The 18,533-nt window shown below is 36.6% G+C and overlaps 1 protein-coding gene and 1 long non-coding RNA gene across 6 annotated transcripts in view; one reads left to right on the top strand and one right to left on the bottom strand.

Moving 5' to 3' along the window:
• Positions 1-2,385: 2,385 nt before the first annotated feature.
• LOC131198317 (uncharacterized) lies at positions 2,386-6,038 on the bottom strand. Its single transcript, XR_009155054.1, has 3 exons — positions 5,919-6,038; positions 4,303-4,498; positions 2,386-3,172 (listed from the first exon to the last, which is right to left on the bottom strand). It is a non-coding gene; the product is annotated as an uncharacterized LOC131198317 (long non-coding RNA).
• Positions 6,039-6,099: 61 nt separating this feature from the next.
• The window catches only part of JUP (junction plakoglobin), a 77,246-nt gene continuing 64,812 nt past the window's right edge, over positions 6,100-18,533 (top strand). For 4 of the 5 annotated variants that reach the window (XR_009155053.1, XM_058182811.1, XM_058182810.1 and 1 more), the window contains exon 1: positions 6,100-6,255. Coding sequence is in view for 3 of the 5 variants with exons in the window: in XM_058182811.1 (XP_058038794.1) it covers positions 6,146-6,255 (110 nt within the window). In the remaining 2 variants the exon portion in view is untranslated. The remainder of the gene's footprint in view (positions 6,256-18,533) is intronic. The other variant, XM_058182813.1, reaches the window with a different exon arrangement.

Raw genomic sequence — 18,533 nt, 5'->3', positions numbered from 1 at the left:
CGTGGCATGGCTTGGTGAGTGTGGCTTGGTGGGCGTGGCATAGCTTGGTGGGTGTGGCTTGGTGGGCGTGGCAGGGGAAGGATACTATAAAATCTCCATTCCCTCCCCAATCCAGGGAAAGGTTACTACAAAATCCCCATTTCTTCCCGATAAGCTGGGATTCGGGAGGCAAAGAATAGATGAGGGTGGGGGCAGTCAGAATTTTTACTACCGGTTCTCCGAACTACTCAAAATTTCCGCTACCAGTTCTCCAGAACTGGTCAGAACCTGCTGAAACCCACCTCTGCCGTCTATCTGCCTTCCCCCAAAAGTAGTATTTGGGGAAAGTGGTTTCTCTTCACCCTGAAGCCAGATCAAGCGACATTCAAACATATCTTTCTTTGGCCAAGTGATCTGTTTTTGGACAATTGCTCTGCTGGTAGAGAGACAGATAGAGCCTGGAGTCCTGTTATATAATTTCTTTCCAACATTCCTTCGAGTTGAAATAAATAAAAAAGTCTCCTTCTGCTTAAAATAAAAGTCCATTGCAATGAGTTAATATTTCTACTGGACAAAGAAGAATGTCAGATTAGCCTTGTTTGCAGAAGGCAGGGTGGTGGTGGTGGAAAGAGATATGGTACAACAGGAATGTTTCAAGTGCTCAGCCCTTTAAAAATAGCATTGCTACAGACCAGCAACCAATGAGCGTTCAGGAGTATTTCTGCAAGAGAGAATGACTAAAAGCTAAAAAAACTAAAAACTATTTTTTTAAATAATAGGAACAATGTAAGTGATATAACACTATAATTGTGTGTCTATGTATCCTGCCTAAGCAGCAACCACTCTATGCTGAATTTATTTTTATTTCTTATAATTTTGTTTCTCAAATGTATAAACTATTCTTCAGCTCCAAGGGATCACAGGGCAATGCCTGTTAAGTAATGGAATGTCATTGAAATCAAATAGTCCCAACATTTCAAGATAAGAGGCACAGCAATTCAACCAAAAAATAAGCCGTTCAAGTACATCATATTTTAGCAATACATATGGGCTTTTTTTTTAACGGATCATTTTGATTTGGTGCTGTACTAAAAGGAAAGCAAAATTAGCACGCAAAATCAAAATACCAGCAAAAAGAAGGCACTCTCTTTTACTTATTTGATTTATATCCCGCCTTTTATTTAAGAGCTCAAGATGGCATACTTACATCTTCCTCTTATTTTCCCCCACAACAAACCTGGGAGGTAAATTAGGTTGAGATTTTCCAGTGAGCTTCCATAGCTGACAGTGAAATAGATCCCAGGTGTCCAGAACAAATACCAACTTTGTTGTATGGTAATGTTTCTCTTTCAAAAATGTAGACCTTGTTTCTCTGTTAAGCTATTGAGGGAAGAGGGACCTGTAAGAATGGGAGCTAAAACTATTTAATGTAAAGTAGTAACCTTTGTATTGATTTGGAAGCAAAGACGCTCTGTAGCTTGAATGCCTTTCCAGAAAATATTGTGGTTGATGAACCATCAAGGAAAATTGCTGGGTATTAAAACTGTATACTTATTTAAACAGATGTTCTGTAAATACAAAGGGTATCATCATGAAGAACAATAAAGCCTTGCTTGAACTCCATCCTTTAAATAATTATCCAAACCTCAGTAATGATTTGCTGGAGAACAGATAAATCTCTCACACAGTTTTTTTTTCTTCAAACCTGATGGAAATGTAGTATACCAGATTATGTTGCTCCAATTTTTTTTTATTATTGGACTGGATTGTCACTACAAACTCTGCATATTGTATTACGACCATAGAACAAAAAGGAATATGATAATTCTACAATGTAGATGCAGTTAAATATTGGATTAATCCAGTGGTGAAATCCAATTTTTTTTACTACCAGTTCTGTGGGTGTGGCTTGGTGGGCATGGCAGGGGAAGGTTACTGCAAAATCTCTATTCCCACCCCACTCCAGGGGAAGGATACGGCAAAATCTCCATTCCCACCCTACTCTGGGGCCAGCCAGAGGTGGTATTTGCCAGTTCTCCGAACTGCTCAAAATTTCCACTACCGGTTTTTCAGAGCTGTCAGAACCTGCTGGATTTCACCCCTGGATTAATCTACTTAGGAGAAAGGACCATTTTTGTAACAATAAGGATGTTAACAAAGAAAATTCTAATTGCAACATATTAGCAAACTGTATATTTTTTACTATGTTATGCTACCCACTGTATCTGAATTCTCTCCTTATTCTGTGACTAATCCTGAGGATGTTTTTCCCCCCCATGAATCAGAAAAACTATTGTTTTATTTCGAAGCTGACTTTGTAAAGCAAGTATATTCCATCCCTCAATATCATGGACATCTGAAATTTACAGAATCTTAATTTTTTTTTATGTATTTATTTATTTTTGTCACAACATCATATAAAAAGGATTATATAGTATATAAACATATATATGAGTAAATATTAGGAGGTATAAGCATCAATATATATATATAGGAAGAAGAAAAGAAAAGAAAACAAAAACAAAAACAAAAACAATAGGACAGGAACGGTAGGCACGTTTGTGCGCTTATGCACGCCCCTTATGGTCCTCTTAGGAATGGGGTAAGGTCAATAGTAGAAAGTTTTTGGTTGAAGCTTTTAGGATTATGGGAAGAGACCACAGAGTCAGGTAAAGTATTCCAAGCACTGATGATTCTGTTACAGAAGTCATATTTTCTGCAATCTAGATTAAAGCGGTTAACATTAAGTTTAAATCTGTTGGTTGCTCTTGTATTGTTACAATTAAAGCTGAAGTAGTCTTTAACAGGAAGGACATTACAGTAGATGATTCTATGAGTTTACAGAAACTGTGTCCAAGGAAAAGATCTCAGATGGAAAGAGATAATATTTATCCTCAATAAATGCTCCAATATAGCAATCTGGATTATATAATCAGTTTCTCCAAGAAACTGGCTGCAGGTTCTAGCACTTCAAGGTGTTCATACAAGTTTGCAAGCTTTCTTCCTCTAGATCAGTTTTCATTTTATCTCATTCCCATTTAATGGGAAATCTTTTTTGTGCCTGGTTTGGAAGAACTGCCTTTGTCCATTTCTCTGCTGTTTGCTTTTGAATCTGAAGTGGAAAAAGCCAATCTTATATTCAATTTTGTTTTTGTCATTCATCATTGCACGCTTTGTTCTTTCAATTCATGTTCTGTAATAGGAAGCAAAAGTCAGCAAAAGGCTTAGAATATGTTACACTACTAATACAGATAGTTATTTTTGAGGCATACTTGTGATCAAATAAAATAGTAGTTTTGGACTAGTTCTAACTATTGTTGTATTTGATTGACTACTATGATTATGAGAAAAGGGCAAGTATAACACCACAGCATGAATTAACTCTTCAAGGGTTAATAAGTGTTCACAACCTCCCCAGATGGTTACTGTGGTGCATTGACCAGCTGGAACATAAATCTTCTCTTTTTTTCAGAGAAACTCTGCAGCTAGAAACTGTGGTTTGTTTAAACCATGATTTGTGGGGAAAAATAATTAGATTCACACAAGACATCTGCCAAGGCAAACAAATGATGTGGCCGAGTGAATTGTGCAAATCCAGATTTTATGACAGTCACTTTGTCTTAGCCCAACCCAGGTTGTTGTAGGAAAAATTGGAAGAACCTTATTGAGAGCAAAGTTTTTAACAGGAAGCATCATATTAAAAGAAATTATCACTTTGGTATTCTAGATCAAGCTGTTAATAGCAACAGTATAAGGAGAGCAGTAGTATGTTTCAAATTATTGACTTCTGGTGCTATTTTGGCAGCCGCATTTTGTACCAGATGCAGTTTCCAAAGATTTTTAAAGACAGCCCTGTTGTTACAGTATACTAATTTGTAAAATGTGGCCAAGTCCACCATCTGCAGGAAAGGCTACGCTTAAAACCCCTCTCACAGTAACATAAAAGCAGTCTAACCTACTGTTGTCGCTGTCACATTCAGGGTAAAGCGAGACACCCTATCTGATTCTTCCAAAGAAGCTAAAGTTCAGAAGGACTCTGGTAGCATATTTTCAGATTAACACATATTACTAAAGTGAAGGCTTTCAAGAGCTACAGTTCACTTACTCAGCATCTTGTCCCAGAAGACATGCATATGGTATGAAGTTTTTTTTTTAAAAATTACTCTCTAAAGGTATATTTGGGCTCCCAGGCAGATCCCAGATCTGAGAAATATGAGATTGGTAATGAAGTAAAGTAGCAGTATTTAAATGAAGTTGTAAATATTACCGGCAGCAGGCAAGATATTAATCAAGCACTAACCTTTCATTTTAACCTTAACTTACCTTCCACACAACTATATCTGAATAATACAATATGGTTTCTTATCATCCATTTCAATCCCTCGAAGTGGTCCAGGTGTTATGGTAAATAAGCTTCAATTGCCATTGTGTGTCCCATGAAATCCTTGAAGTTTCATTTTTCTTCTCCAATTTAAGTGTTGGTTATTATCCAAGGCAGTTCCAGTCCTTATGCAACAAACTGGGAAAGTGAAGCAATGAACTGGTGTTGTATATGTTTATAGTTGCAAGGATTCTATTCTCTTTCTAGTGGAAAACATATTTGGTTTTCCTTAAGGGAAAGAATAATCACCTACTTTAAAGAGGGGAGCATCAAAGAGAGCTTTTATGGGGAGAAGCAGATAGAACAAAATAAAATATAGAAAGAGATGAGGAATTTTACAAGGAAAAACCTAGTGAGATATATGTCATTAGAGGTTTGGGGAGCAAATTGTAAAGATAATTTAAAGGGGAAGGAAAATTTGGGAGTGTTCTTTTTTATTACATTAAAATGATATGACTTACATCTGTCTGTATTCTTATATATTAAACAATTTGTTTGTTCTTTTGAGTTCTTGGGGGAAGGGAATAAATCAGGGTATAACTATTTAAATGAGAAAAGTCTAGGAGGTGGTAGATGACATACCATGAAAGTTACTGAACAATTAAGAGCCAATTTGATGTAGTGGTTAAGGCATTAGACTAGCAACTGGACAATCATAGATTCTAGTCCTGCCTTACATACAAAGCCAACTGGGTAAGCTTGGGCAGATCACTCTGAGTCAGAAAGAAGGTGTTGGTAAACCATTTCCAAAATCTTGCCAAGAAAATTGCAGGGACTTGTTCAGGCAGTTATCAGGAGTCAACAAATAAAGACAATAGTTTTAGAGCTGAATTCAGATGAAAGAAAAATGGGAAACAACGTGGGGGGGGGAGGTTTATGTATAAGAAAAAAGGGAACTAAGATGAAAACCAACGAAAAAGCTGCAGTCAGCAGGAGTTATTCAACGAAAGACAGAGCATTAAAATGAAGGGTAAATCACAAAGGCTACAGATTCTGAATGCGGATAGATAGTTGAGAAACAGAAAGAGGCGGCGTGATAGCTTTCACTCCAGCCCGGGTGTTTCCAGAAACCCTCGGCTGACCATTGTAGGAACAACATTCTGAATTGGATTTGCTTTTGTCTGATCCAGCGAGTTTCTAGAAGAAATAGTGAAGGGCAATATTTATGGCGTTGGATTGAGAACCCAATAGAATTCTAGGGAACTAATTACTGAAACCATTTTTTATTTAAAAAGGAATTCGTAAAGAAAGAACCCCACAAATTTGTGAAGAGGCAAGAGTGATAAATTATCGTTTTTGCTGTTGACAAGTTTACCATTTTTATTTGAAAATGTCAAGTTGCCTTTTTTCTCACTCGGTCAACTATCACCTATGAGGTCCTAATGTCATTTACGGTGTGCCACAGGATTTCAAGCAGAGGTTTTTCTACATTGACTGAATTGGGGGCTTTCCGCCCGCCAAGCACATGTTTTACCTCTCTTCAAAACCAGCCTTCCCTCCCCCAGCCCCAGCGCGCTGTCGCTAACCCCGCCCACTTTGCATCCCGCCCCTCCCACACCTGCCGTTCCCTCAGTCCTCGACTCGCCCTTCTAGTTTGCGCGAAAGTTCTTTCCGGCCTCCTATTGCCACCTGCTCTTCGCGTCTAATCAGGAGACTTGGCCGGTAAACACCATTCCAGGGCAGGGCGAAACTGGGCGTGGCAACGGAGAGGTGACTGCGCCTCCTCCAGACGGAGTAGGCCATTCAGAGATCTGGGGGCGTGGCCTGTGTCCATGGGGACCAGGGATGGGCTCTGCCAAGCTCGCTGTTTCACCCCCATTGTTCGCTGGATCGAGTCACTTGGAGCGGGGCGGAGTGGAGAGAGGCAATCAAGGCGGTGGCGACGGGGCCAGCAGGTGGGTCGTGTGTAGGGGGGAAGACCCAGGGAAGGGACCCCCCCGGGCAAGAGGTCGCTTCGGAAGTGGGGGCAGCAAGGGATGGGTTTTCTCCGGGGAAGCGCTGCTGGGAAGACAGTCCCGTGTAAAGAAGTGTGCTTAAAGGGAATGGCGAGGGAAGACCCCCCTCCCGCCGAAGGAAGCCTTTGGGCGCTGCCCCACGGCAATGAACTGACATGCAGGAGGGGATTCGTGCGGGGGGAAAGGGAATAAGGGGCGAGTTTGGGCTCCACACCCCAAACTTACCTCCCCGCTTTCTGCCATATGTCGAGGGGTTGGTGTCTCCTTGCTCTCTGGGGGTGGTGGTGGTGGAGGGTCTTGGGGGTGGGGGGAAAGTGGAGCTCAGTGGGGTGGGAGAAATGGGAGAGGTGTGAATAAAAAGGAAGCGAACGTGTGTGTGGGGGGGCGTGGGTAAAAAAAAATACGCCAGTGCCTGAATGAAATTCGGTGGGGTTTTTCCCTCTGGAGTCTGAAGGGGAAATGCGGGAACTTGGTAGAAGGGACGTGGTAAGGGGGGGCCTGTGGATAAACGGAGGGCAACTTGATAGGGATGGGACTGCGAATCGTTTGGAAGATCTCGCCGGTGGGTGGTTTGCGCCTCCAAGATATGGGGAGCCTGTTCTGGAGTCCAAAATGGTTTTGAAATGGTGGTGGGTGGAATGGGAAGCTCATGCCAGTTGAGGTGGTTTTTCGGATGCGCTCATCCAAGCTGATAAGAAACAAGACTTTTGGCCCAAGGGAATAGGGAGAAGGTGCTGGAAATGAGCTGTAATCCCGTCGTGGAAATAGGAGCACAAAGACCATTTTGAAGTGGTAGGTGTGAGATAAGATTGAGTTGGGGCATTGATTCTGGCTCTGCAGGGAAAACCTTGGAGAAAATTGGGGTTTTTTCCCCCCAGTGATCTTTGTGATGGTGATACACATTCCAGGAATTGTTGAGAAAAAGTTGGGCAGGGCAAGACATTACAGAGTGAGGTTAAGGGAATGGACAGTTGAAGACAGTAAAAGAGGCCATTCTGATTAATAGAGGTGGAAGAATTCTTGGGGGGAATTTGGCATTGAGCTGGAAAGATTTCTAGTTGTCAGCTGCTCTGCTTCTGTTTCAAGGTCACTGTTTTAAAATATACCATACCTTTTGGCCCAAGAATAATATCAGTTATTGGGTTTAGGAATTGAAACCCCATTAAATTGCCTTACTAGTTTATGGATTTAGTTTATCTAACCATGTCTACTGTCGAGGATTAGAATATGCCTGCTCTTTTGTTTAGTTTTCAATGTGCAAGAATGAATTTGCAATTCATTAAAAAATGAATGTTTGTGTACTTATTAGAAAATAGATAAAATAATTAACTGTTAATAATTAATCTGTGTTAATTATGGATGAATAGTGCTCCCCCCTCTGGAGCACTGATAGGAAAAAAGCATTGTGCATGAATGCTGGTTCAGAGAAAAGTATGCTGTGTGCTCATTTATGTGACTGATTTGTGAACAAAGGGTGCATACTCCTTGACTCTTTCATACTTTGATTTCCGAAGTGTACTAATTAAATTTGGCTCTTGTTTGCTCAACTTGAGCTATTGCATTTAGAAGTCTCATAATCCAGTTTGTCTCACCCAGACACACCCTTTATGTTGTCCCAAAACGAATTGTTCACTACCCTTCAGCCATTTTAATAGTTCTCTATTGTATTAAAAAAGATTGTAATGTCCTGAAGTATAAATACTATAATAAGTGGAATGGAGATAATGGCAAATGGCATTTCAAGCATATTTGTATGGACAGAATTTATTTTTAATCCATAGATACGTTGTTTGATGTTTAGCTATTTCGGTTGTTGCTAATTTAGCACTGTATAAACAAAATAGATATAAAACTGATATAATTCTTAATTTTGGCTAATGTGTATAGACTTGTAAGAAGTCTGTTCCTTTAAAAGTTGCCTTTTAAAGATTTTAACCAATTCATCAAAAATAAAATAAATGTGATTAAACATGAAAGGCTTTGCTGGCCTCTCTGTAAAAGCTTTTAATTGATTTATAGGATTGCTTAGAAGTGCATTGTTGATTATCGTGATATATATACACTGTTTGTTAGAGTAGGTAATTGCAGAATACTGTTTTTGCACTCAGCATGCATATTTGTGACAATGCAGCAGCCAATATATAGACTCTCCCTATAAGTTAACTGGGTTCTGTCACTTGGAACAAGCCTGAAGATGTCCCTTATGGGTTGCGGAGAGCAGGTCAAAGAGTTCTTATTGCTGTGAAAATCTGTATTGCCAATTAAAACGCAAGGGAAGTTACAAAAGAATAGTCATACTGAATTAGTGATTGTAACTTGATTTACACTGAATCACCACAAAAGAAGTATAATTAGTTTTTGAAATTTTCTCTGTTTCTTGAGGCTGAGTTTGATTGTTTCTGTTGCTTTTATGTCTTACAAGTTTATAAAAAAAGAACTGTAGCTGTTCAATAACTATGTGGTGTTATAGGAAGAGATTCAGATATAAGAATATGAATCCATTTATTCCCAAATAAATAGCCCATTTATAGATAGTCTAAAAAGGATTTTATAGTTGATGGAATTGTGGATCATTGGACATTCAACTGTGTGTTCATTGCTCATACTTAAAACTCATAATATGTTTGGCTTCTGAAGCAGCTCTATTGCTTCATAAAAGATCCAGAATGCCAGACATTTTACTGCTTTGTCTGTGTACTGAGTGAGTCATATGGGAATCTTGGTGAGTTTCACAAGAGGGGGTGGTAGGAAGGAAAACTGATTCTCATGTATGCATTTTGTCATGTCTCTTCCATTTCCCTGCTTCCCAGCTATTTCCAGTGTAATAGCAACTTTTCTGTTTTTAAATGAAGAGTAGTGTTTCTGTGGAAATAGGAAGCACAACTTTATGTTTAGAAAAAAAATAAATGAAGCACTTGAAGATAATATTTTCTCTTGTTGGTTCTGCAGTAGAACTTATGAATAAGGTTGGAAGAAGCCAGTCTATTGAGCTAGGATGGTTACCTTAAATGTCCAATAACAACTAAACATTCAAGAGAAATTATATTTTATGAGTGAAAAAAATGAATGATTTTTTTTAAAAAAAATATGCCAATACAGAGTTATATGAACTTTCTTTTTCTGCGTTTGAATTTTTATTGCCAGTTGCCAATCCTTGCTAAAATCAACTTTGGAAATCTGAAACTAAGAATGTTGGACTGAAAAATATGGAAACTAGCCTCACTTTTAACCAATAACTGTGGTCAACAAATAGTATATTTTTTCTGTTTTACTTGGTTGTTGTTGTTTGCCCTTATGTAGTATATTAGAAGTGTTCTGGTAGTGACATCAAATTATATGGACCAAATATTCGAAAGTTAAAATCTATTTTTTATTGTTTTCTCCCTTCTGGAGGCTGAAATAAGAGAGTTGGTAAACTGCACTGTCTGAATTTCTGTCTCAAGAAGTTTGAGTGGAGAAATCTGTAAAGATTCTGATTTCTAAGTGAATGCATAGATGTATAAGCCAACTTGAAGTTTGTTTTTTTAGTTTGCTCATTATTTTTTGAAATAAAAAATTATTTCATAAAAAAATAGTGGCTTCTCCTAAACATTTTCTTGAAAGGTATTATGTTTATATTTGATATGCATGTTTAATCATTCATTACTTGGCAGAAGTTGGTGAGTTTGAGTTGAAGATTCTTTTCTTTTTCAGTTGCCTTTTAATCTTAGCAGAGGGTGAGGCAAGGGGTGTTCTAGTTACATTAGCCAAATGATTTGCTTAATTAATCAGCCTTGCAGCATAGATGAAAGGATAAGTGTGGGGAGTTGGCTTGGGAAAGAAGTTGCTTGCTTCTAATAAGTTGCTGGAAAAAAAAGAACAAGTGAAAGATCCAGTTCTGATGGAAATTCAGTACAATAAAATGTGTGTGGACATGTATATGCAGGCATTACATTGTATCTTCTTCTATAAACTAAGTACTGTATATTTTAAATGTGACTCCAAGATCAGGCCCAACGAGTACATAAAAATATCTGCTTATATTTAAGTTCTGACTAAAGTGCTAAAATTATATTTAGTTCAGCACTCAAAGAAACTTGAATGGGTGGTCTTATTCTTCCTTTCTTTTTTCCTTGAATGTTCTGTTTAGTATCACTAATTAGATTGCGTGCATGAGTAGTACTAAGATCTTTCTCCCTTTTTTGTGGTCCTTATCCACCACCTTTTAATACCTACTTGAAGGCTGTCCTTCAGCTCTTCAGTGCTTTAAGTTGAAGCTGGGAAAAAATGATGGTAAAATGCTTAATATCAAAGCTGGATATGCATATTTGCTATGTTTCTAAGACAGATCAATGAAGCAACCTGTGGTTTTGGTCATAGAGGGTTTTTGTATCTTGTGAATGTTTTATAAATTAAATTCTAGAATTCTCATTTATATTAGTCTCTATTTTAATATAATTTTTTGAAGAGAAAGATCATTACATAGATTACATCATTCTGACAGGGTTTGCTTAAATACACATTTCCTCGATTTAGGAATGATTCAATTATTCTTAAACTCAGTATTTTTGCTATAACCAAAAACTGCCAGAAGTTAGAAGTGGTATGATAACCTTTGCTAAATTATTTGTATGTATAAAAGAAAGCTTTAATTTCACTTCATTCCTACTGATTCCATTCATACCAAAATTTCTAGATCATTCACATATGAGTGTATATAGGAAGATACACTTAAAATAAATTATACTTACTGCTTGCATCATTCTGACAGGGTTTGCTTAAATACACATTTCCTCGATTTAGGAATGATTCAATTATTCTTAAACTCAGTATTTTTGCTATAACCAAAAACTGCCAGAAGTTAGAAGTGGTATGATAACCTTTGCTAAATTATTTGTATGTATAAAAGCTTTAATTTCACTTCATTCCTACTGATTCCATTCATACCAAAATTTCTAGATCATTCACATATGAGTGTATATAGGAAGATACACTTAAAATAAATTATACTTACTGCTTGCATCATTCTGACAGGGTTTGCTTAAATACACATTTCCTCGATTTAGGAATGATTCAATTATTCTTAAACTCAGTATTTTTGCTATAACCAAAAACTGCCAGAAGTTAGAAGTGGTATGATAACCTTTGCTAAATTATTTGTATGTATAAAAGAAAGCTTTAATTTCACTTCATTCCTACTGATTCCATTCATACCAAAATTTCTAGATCATTCACATATGAGTGTATATAGGAAGATACACTTAAAATAAATTATACTTACTGCTTGCTGGGCTTATTTTTAGTTTTCTAAGGAAGTCTTTGAAATAGAACTAGATTAGTCCTTAAAATAAATTTGATTATTGAAATTGTTTGGAATGACATAGAGAAGGTGAAGTTCTATAGGTATAACTATAAAAGCTTTGTTTCCAAGGTGTGGATTTCATAATGCATATTACCTCTATATTTCTCTTGAAGTAATAATGATGGAAGCAGTTCTTTTTTTAACTTTATTTTAAGTTGTGGAAATATATTGAAGGAATAGTCTATAATGGCCTTGCCCAGTGTGAGTGGCATTCTGACATCGTGAGTTTGATTCTCAGAATTCTCCAGCCAGCATAGGCATTGCTGATTTATTATGAGAGTTGAAATCCACATATGGGATCTAACTTCGAGAAAACTGATTGATAGATGGCAAGTTATGTATCGGAAGTAATTCTGGGCAATCTAGCTGAATGCATTAGAATGCATTTCTCCAAGTTCATGTTAGTTACACTTGAGACTGAAATATAGTGTAGCTATCCCATGTGGATGGGATAGTTTTATTGTGACAAGAAAGATGTTGGTAGTTTGAAATAATACCACAACTTTCATTTCCTGGGATGAGCATTGACACTCTTAAAAGGTGTGGTATTAGCTGATTTCCCCACTTATGCTATCTGTGCTGAAATCATATCATTAAAATGTGTTTCCTGTCATTTTAGTGACATACATTCAGTTCTCAAGCCTCAGGGATATATTATTGGTTTAATCAAGAAGATGATCAGCAATAGCAAACATCTTGTAAGTTAAAATTTTCATGAGTTAAAATGGGACAGAAATTTTCAGTATGAATATACAGATTTGTCAGCAAATTCTTGAAAGATATAGCAAAACGATTAAGTGAGTACAATTTTATAAGGCCAAGCTTGATATCAGTTTCTAAATTAATACCATATTAGATTTTCTTTCCTCAATGTTTGCATGTAACTTTCTGAAGGGCTAGTACTATAGTAATTTCCAATTCTATTATTCAGTGTTAAAAGATGTGTCCCTGCTTATGTCTTTTGTGTGTTCTTTTTTTATGTCCCTGAGTAGCAAGTTCCCTCAAGAAAATTCAAATATGTACTTGTCTTAGACAAAAGTTCCCAAATTTTCCTGTTTCACTGGATTTCAGTAGGTAGGTTAAAAAGCAGCCGTGAGGCAAATACACAAAAGCTGTATGACAGGAACTAGGCCTAACCCTTACAGGTGTTGTCCTTAATGACATTTGGCATCAAAAGTTGCCTGAGCAATATTCAGAGATAAGGATAGACAAAAATATTCCTTTGATATTTAGTTATAAAAGTTAAACCTTTTCTTAATCTCTTGTATTTAACTTTTCTGATGTATTTAATTATTACTGGTATAGAGGATAGCGAATAAAGTTAAGCCCTTTCCCTCAGTAGCCACATAAGTCATTTTGTTTAGCAAATCTGAACACATTGGCTGAACTGATATATATATATATATAGTATATCTTGATGCTCAACATTCTGTTCAGGAAAGCAAAATGAAGAGAATCTCGGATGCTTTAATGTACATGGTTTATGTATAAATACGTAGATTTAACAATTAATGAAATGAAAGCTTTCAGCCAGTCATATTCTTTAGAAACATTTATCAGTAATAAAAACTCTAATGACTCAATTAGGCTGTCCCTGGACCCTGTAAATACCTCAGTTTGGAAAGCTTCCAGACAATGTCATGAAAAATCAATTTCTCTACAAATTTGGCTTAAATGAACTTGGGTGCTTTTCTAGAGAATGTAGTAACACTTTTTAATCTAATGATTGCTTTGTTGGGTGTAAGACTGGCAGGTTTCCTATCAAGCAAGGAGTTTAAAATTATTGGGACTTTATAGTAAAAGTTAACTTTCTCTAGAAGAGAACATTTGTAACAACATTTGTAGTTGAATTGTGGAATTCTTGATAATAATTGAGCTTGGTTGTTTGCTTGAGATTTTTCATTTCTCAAGTAGGAAGCATAAGTGTGGGTTTATTAAGCATGGCTGGTAAAGGCTTTAGCTATTCTTACAAATATTATATTTGGAAGCCCTACAGCTTTATACCAATGTTGCACAATACCTATTTCTAATTAATTTTTATAGTTCATCCTTCCATGAAGTTCATCCTTATAGTTCATCCTTCATATGTCCATAGTTATAAGCCATAGCTAAGAATTTGTTTATTAAAAGCAATAATGATATATAGTACATTATCTTAAAATAAAATCTGAAGATTGAAGTTAATTTGTTGAAATTCTAAAATTTTGGAGTTGGAATTTCTGGCTTTTCAAGATTCATATCTTCAAGATAATCTTACTTTGAGTTTAATTAATAATCTAATTTGACAGAATAACTGCTGGGATTTAGATTTGGCAGAAACATGTTTGCTGTTAGATGATGGAATTGTCATTTGTTTCTTTTCTGTTTATATGCAGTTTTTTAATTTTGCTCTGGTAATACAGTGGTATAAGGTTGCTCTTCTTAGGTGCTAAAGAAGGTGTCTAGTAATTATTAAAAACGCTAGAAGAAAGGATGTTTAAAGAATCTGGTTGGTACTATTATCATACAATATGGCAAAGTGGTTTCAGAATACATAACTACATTTTGACAAATTTTGGCCTGTCAGCAGTTTCATGGGAATACATATTATATCTTGGTATTTTCATTTAAAGTTTAGAAATAGGGAATATGAGCAACCCTGGATAAAACCAGGCAGGTCATTCCCCCCCCCCCACAAAAAACAGACAGGAAACATGACCAGATGAACTAAATGTACTTTATTGTAAAGCTATTGCAACAGAATCTTGCAGTCTTAAGGTATAAATTTCCCACAGTCCTTTTAACTGCCTGATCTAATGGTGAGGGGGGAATCTTCCCTAAGTTTCTCTTTCTGACCATTAACTGCTGGCTTCCGGTCCCTCCCCACATCTGTTTTCTCATTGCCTTTCCTAGGCAACATTTCTTATCCTGTCCCTCAAGATCATTCTCACATACCGTTACAATAGGTTTAACCAAACAACCTTACATTAGATTAACTTTCCTTAGGCTGATTCCTTCCAAATATATTGAGTGTATTTTACAGCTGGAGAACACACTAGGTTTTGGTAAACTGTGATAGACATTATAAATAGCGGACAGGTTTTTTTTACCCGAGTAGTCCCAGTAGCATTCTATAGGGTTTTTTTTTACTTATCAGTCCAAGTGATATTCCATAGATAGTCCCACAATTTGGATGGAAAGATGTGGTCATTAAGTGAGTATCACATCATCGCATCTGAATTTATGACTCCCCCCCCCCATGGCTGTTAAATGAAATACACAGCTATTAAGGAAATCTGGTTTCCCTCATTGACTTTGCTTGTCAGAAGCCAAGAAGGTCAGAAATGACAAACACATGACCACATGTTGCTGCAATCCTTGTAAATAAGTGTCAATTGCCAAGCACCTAAATCATGATCATGAGGCCATGGGAATACTGCAGTAGTTGTTAAGTGTAATAACTGGTTGTAAGTCACTTTTTTCAGTGCCATCATAACTTGACTGATTGCTAAAATGAATGGCCATAAGTCAATGACTGCCTGTATTGTGACAGGACTGTGTAATATGTCAAATATGGGTGAGTCTTTTAATTTATAACATTTTTGGACCATTTTAAAAAAGTGTTTCTGTGCTTTCTCATTTACGTGAAACAGTATCTTTATAAATACCTTTTAGTTCACAACAGCATTTTGGGAAATTTCTTCCAAATAAAGCCTCTTTTCGCCTGCCTTTACAATTTCATTGTAATATTTGGATGGTCTTGTTTTAATTGAATAGAAAAATCAAACTTGCTTAGATCAGATTCCAGAGATAGATCTTGTTTGGCTAATTAAAAAAAAAAGTAAAGGAACAGGTGATACTTAGTAGAGACTAAATAGTTCCCTCAACAACTAGTCATAAAATTAGATTTAATATTTTTTGAAGTTTTGAAATCATAAGGGACTTGAGTTGGAAGTTTTTCTGTATTTTTCCTTGAGAAAAAAGAATTTGGGTCTGAAATATATGCAGTGTTCTTACACCACACTTTATTGAGCTTAGGTTCTGTTTGCTAAAAAAACAAAACCTGATTATAGGAATTCTTTTACTCTTTTCCAGTTGTTTTCCAGAGGATAGGACAGAACAAACATATTTTTCTTGATTCTTTTTTTCTATTTTTCTTACAAGGCTTCCCATCTTTAGCCATTCATGATGCCCAGTACAAACTGCTAGTATCAGCTGCAAGGTTTTGAAAAGCCAAATAAGCACTCTAGCAGAAGTCTCAGGAGTATCTCCAGAAATACATGTGCTGGTAGTTTTATTTACATATATGCTATAGTTCTTTAAATGTAGGATTGATTTCATGTTATATAATAGTTTTGGAAACATCAGTGGTTCCATCAAGCTAGTTTGTATTGTATTACATACGGAGGAGGAAAACATATAATTAAAAACAGAACGTAGTACTTTATTTTGCTTTTTCTTCTGTATTTAATTAATTCTAAAAATCATGGTCTTATAACTCTGAAAAACCCACTCAATAGTTGTTTAAAGTAGGAGGGATGGGGGAATCTGTTTCAGATGCCAATGAATTCAGACTCTCAACGTCTTTTTCAACTAATGAGGCTGGCCATGGCTGCTTAATGTTGTAGTTTATTGGAATGTTTGCTATTCCTTATTTACTGACTTTGTGACTAGAAGCAGCTAAGGATTAATTTACGGAGCCAGCTCTTTTCATATCACACCCTTGCTTGTACACTGTCTCCTTGCACCACCTAATGCTACTGCATTTCTTCAGTATGCCATTAACTCGAGAGTGGGTGACATATTTAGATTTACCCTACGGCTAGACTAGTTGACATCTTCCTTGTGTCATTTGATTTGACTGTGTTCACACATAGCACCAAATTGAATTTTTAACCACAGTAGGCAACATGATAAGCAAGCTTTTTTTGGCTTTAAGGCAGCAATATATATATTTTTAAATTATTTTAGTCTCCAAGAGTTACAGGTGGTTTGTGTGATGATGTGGTGAGGCAATCATTTTTTACTGGTTTTTCCCTCATTGTAAATTGTGGGGAGATTTAAATGTAAGAGTTTTAAATGACAAAACATTTCAGTGGCATAATTTGAGAATGGTGTGAGGACCATAAAACAGGAGTTGAGGATCCACAGGTTACTCCTGTGTTAAGCGAAAACAAGTCAAAACTGTGGTTTAGCAGTGTGTATGAAATAGTTGTTTGAAAATTAAGTGCATTTTGCTTATGGCATATTTGGTGTATATGAAGATTTATAGTGGCTTTGTACTTGTTGTTCAGATAAGCTTATTTGAGACAAATAATAATGGTACTTTGGTTCTCTTCCATCACTTTCTTAAACTATTTACCATCCTATAAAATCTAATCTAATAACAACAACAACAACAACACAGTCAAACATCCAAATCTGCCTATCCCAGGCCCTTGGTAAGGACTCAATAGATAGACAAAAATGCCAAACCCAGTCTGAACATCTGGCTGACTGGGCGATAAATAATAATAATAATAACAACAACTACTACTACTACTAGAAAAAATCATGAAATATTGCGACCTGGCCATCGAAACTACGCGATTATGGATGAGACATGTAACAGTGATACCCGTTGTCATCGGGGTACTTGGTACCATGTCCCTGCAATAACACCAATGAAACTGCAAAAAACTGTGCTACTCAGAACATGGTAGATCTTAAGAAGGTACTTGATACCTAGGATACTGGCGGCAACCCGTATTAACTAGGGTGAAATTCAGCCGGTTCTATCCGACTAGGAAGAACCGGTAGTGGCAGCTGCAGGAGGCTCTGCCCATCCACACGGATGCCATGATGTTGCTTTTTTGTGACAATTTTAAGCCTCTGCTCATGTACAGAAGGCTTTGCGGGACACGCACATTTGTGAACCAGTAGGGAAGGTAACTGAATTTCACCCTGGTATCAAACATTAGCACCAGTCAATTGTATTTGTGATGTATTTTTGAATGTTCAGTTGACTGAGTTTCATGTTTAATGAATAAAATATATAATAATAATAAGTTTTATATAGACAGTTGCCTAATGCTTTGAATTTAAACACAAAATCACTGTTGGGTTTGAAATCTAGATTTTTGTTGTTGTTGTTGTTTAAAATGAACCGTTTCAGAAGGCAATATCAGGGTCTGGAGGTTCTGTAAATATTTTCAAAGGCCATGATGCCTGGGCTTCTTGCTGTGTGGTGCATTGTGCCACAGGATGTTTGTAGGGAACACATACTTTTGTAGCCCTTCAGTTCACATTCATGGTTGAGGTGATATGTATCAGTCCTCTAAACAGTCCTCACTGCTTCTTCAGTGGTTTTATGCCGTAAGTAGCATTTTGTGAATTTGTCATGCTGTCTCTTCGTTAAAACATTTAAAATATGCAGAATGCAGAAATGTTTGAGACTTGACTGTGTTTACTTGAACAGCTAGATCACCTCTTTGACTTCCCTTCAGTTACAACATGGGAGATTTTGTTTGCAAAAGTCCAAATTAAGTTGAGGAATTAACCTTGGCTATGATGATAGAATCACAGAGTTGAAAGGGTGCTGAAAATCATTGGATTCAACCCCTGCCCAGGACCGGAATGTGAACTAAAGGTTTTAGGTTCATACTGTTTTTAATTCATGTTCTATATTTTTCTCTTGGTGAAGAATTTAAGATATCACAGAAGAAATAAATTCATTTTTAAACTTGGGCTTTGAATGCAGCTCTTTGTTCACAGGAACATTATCAAAAAAAAATTCTTTTGTTGATCGTGACTTTTTCCCCCTCTTACAAATATAAAAAGAGAACATGATGCTTCTCTCAAGAGAAGTAGGGCAGCTATCAGTGTAATAATCCCTGCAGGAACAAAAATATATTACCTT

Source organism: Ahaetulla prasina, chromosome 4 (genome assembly GCF_028640845.1).
Source record: "Ahaetulla prasina isolate Xishuangbanna chromosome 4, ASM2864084v1, whole genome shotgun sequence".
NCBI lineage: Eukaryota > Metazoa > Chordata > Lepidosauria > Squamata > Colubridae > Ahaetulla > Ahaetulla prasina.
This window is presented reverse-complemented; position numbering and strand designations above follow the sequence as displayed.